This window comes from Trypanosoma equiperdum (assembly GCF_001457755.1).
Source record: "Trypanosoma equiperdum strain OVI genome assembly, contig: ctg_622, whole genome shotgun sequence".
In the NCBI taxonomy this organism is placed as follows: domain Eukaryota; phylum Euglenozoa; class Kinetoplastea; order Trypanosomatida; family Trypanosomatidae; genus Trypanosoma; species Trypanosoma equiperdum.
In genome coordinates, this window is record NW_027124557.1 from 4,293 (window position 1) to 7,163 (window position 2,871).

At 40.4% G+C, this 2,871-nt stretch overlaps 1 pseudogene across 1 annotated transcript; it reads left to right on the forward strand.

The window, feature by feature from the left end:
* The first annotated feature begins 66 nt into the window (after positions 1–66).
* Positions 67–1,224, forward strand: TEOVI_000283600:pseudogene (annotated as a pseudogene). The gene is given in 3 exon segments: positions 67–900; positions 902–1,114; positions 1,117–1,224. Coding segments are annotated over 3 exon segments (1,155 nt in total).
* The last annotated feature ends 1,647 nt before the right edge of the window (positions 1,225–2,871 follow it).

Genomic DNA, 2,871 nt, shown 5'->3' on the forward strand with positions numbered 1-2,871 from the left:
AGGGACTCAAGTTTTTAAGAGAATTACATCTCACATAAAATACCAAGCGAGTATCAAACACAAGCTATGAAGGCTATAAAAGCGTTCTTAATAGCAGCCCAAGCAGCAGTTTTGACGACGGATGCGGCCGTAGCCCCCAAAGAAAATGCGGCCTTTTTTCAGCCGCTGTGCAATCTAATTCAGTTAGCAGAAGACGTAGAACAGGTTCCAAAAACGGTTGAGCCAGAAGAGGCGGCCTACACCAACCTGCAATGACTCAATTCGTCGCTAAGTACACCGAAGTGGCGCAAGCGTTTCGCCAAGAGGACACGCGGTGACACTAGGCCAGAACAACCACCAAAAGAGCACCAGCAAGACAATAGCTGGACCGACTTCTGGAAGACGTGGACGGAAAACGAAGACAAACTAGCTGAAAATGATGTGGAAAATACAGTGCTAACAAGAGCGAATCTGAAAGGAGCTGGAGAATAACTCAAAGAAGCAGTAAAATCACAGTTGCAACACAAACTACACAAAGCACATGAACTACTGAAGCAGGCCAAGCAGTCGGCAAAGGAAGATAAATCCGCCGGACAGACGAAAATCAAGGAACTATTAAAAACAGCGGTATATGGCAGCGGAAGCAAAACAGCAGCACAAGTTGTAGCAACAGACTTAACAACAACCTCGGCTTCAACAACGCCAGTATTGATCTGCTGGGTAGAAGGGACGTCAGCGCTAGCCAAAACCGTGGCTGCTGTGCTCTTATGCATACGTGGAAAAACGAGCGAACTGGCGCCGATCGAAGAGCCATGTATTGCCACAACAGACTTCACAACAACGGCACTCACCGCAAACTACGGCAACGTCGGAACAATATTGCCAAAATACATCAGCAGCTGCAAAAAAAAGGGAAGGCGGCCCAATAACTTCGGCAGAAACAACCACAGTGCTCTCGCAGCTAACGAAAAAGTCGGAGATAGGCGAAGCGCAGACAACCTTAGGCAAGTTCAGACAGACCAACTGTGGCGGTTCATCGGGCTACGGTGCATGTGTGCTGTACAATGGAGCAGCAGGAAGCGCACTCGAAGCAATGTACAAAGCGCCATGGTACGACAACCTCAAGCAAGCAGCAAACAAGCTTAGAAGCTTAAAAGCCTAGAAGCAGCAAACGCCGTAACGGAGCAAATAAATATACACCTGCAGCTTGAAGAGCAAAGTGCGTACAGGCTAGCACTGACGGCAATAGCGGCAGCCACATACCCAAAACAGAAATCCAGTGTGCACCACACATTACCAGGGCATGTTTCCGCCAAGCAAAAAGAGCAATTCGAAGCAATAGAGAAAGTAACTGAGTGTAAAGGAAAGAAACCGCTCTGCAAATGGACTAAATAAACTGAGGAAACAGGAAAACACTGCGAATTGAATGAAACTAAAGTAGAACAAGAAACTCAAGCGGGTGCAACTGGAGGAAATAGAGAAACAAAAACAACGGATAAGTGTAGTGAGGCCAAAACCCCTGAAGAATGTGCTGCAGTGAAAAGTGAAATTCCGAAAGGTAAAAAAGCTGTTTGTGGATGAATTGAAGGCAAATGTCAGGATTTCTCTATTCTAGTAACAAAGAAATTCGCCCTCATGGTTTCTGCTGCATTTATGGCCTTGCTTTTTAATTCTCTCCCCCTCTTTTTCTTAAAGAATTTTGCTACTGTAATATATTTTAACAGGTAAAAATTCCCCGGGAAATAGTGTGTATTTTATAAAATTTTGACTGCTAAAATTTTTCTAATTGGTGAAAATTTTTTTCGGCTCCTTTCTTAAAAAAAATTAGGGCTAGGGTTAGAGCTATTTTTTTTTTCTTTTGATCCTGAAAGTTTTGCTCACACTTGAATTAAAAGAAGGAAGGATAGGATGAGGGGTTTCGGGTCAATCGGGTTAAAATTTTTAATTTTTTTGGTTTTTTTACTAGCAGTGAAGCGTCACAACTTCTGATTTTTTTCTTAGCGATGCAGTGGCTCTACTTGATGCAAACCCTAACACTATTTCAAGCAGCATGCATCTTCGCCTCCATATTTTTTCTCTCTCCACCGCCTCGATTTGTCATTTTTTTTTTTGCTTTCGTAAATTTTATCTCTGCGTCTTGCGGTGAAATTTTTTTGTTTAAAACTTACTTTTTTCCGCCGTCTGTAATTAAATGATGGCACGCCCGTTTTTTTTTTGAAAAACACAAACGCAAGCCCTTCTCCGACCAGCAGCCGACCAATCTTTTTTTGGTGAATTATTTTTTTGTTGAATCCAGGCGCTCAACCGTCACACACTAAACGTAACAGAAGAGCCACAGAGAGAAAAAAGTATGCAAGGGAGAAACCAACAGGGTAAATGCAACAAATAGGATTGGTGTGAATTCAAAGATGAAAAATGAAAACTAAAGGATGGAGTGAAAATGGAAGACAAAAAAGCCACAAACACAACAGGAAGCAATTCTGTTACAATTAAGGACCCTCTTTTGATTTAATTTTTTGTTCTGGCATAACAATTTTAAGAACTATTGGTAAAAGCTTTTTCCTTATTTTTTTGAAGGTTATAAAATCTCATAAACATTTCATTTTGAGGACACATTTGTTAGATTTCATAAATAATGAGATATTATCATACTTTTTGATAAAAGCTAGTAAATTAGTGGAAATGGAAGGTGTGAAAAATATGATATGAAATTTCAGCAAAATGTGTATACAGTGTGCTCCAGGTGTAAAGTAGTAGAGAGATAGTGTCTGAATATGAGAGCTATTCTATTTTCATTTACTTTCTTTTATGAATTTTAGATTTAGTAAAAATAACTATAATAATGATCATGATAGAAGTGTGTTGTGAGTGTGTACATACGAATATTATAAT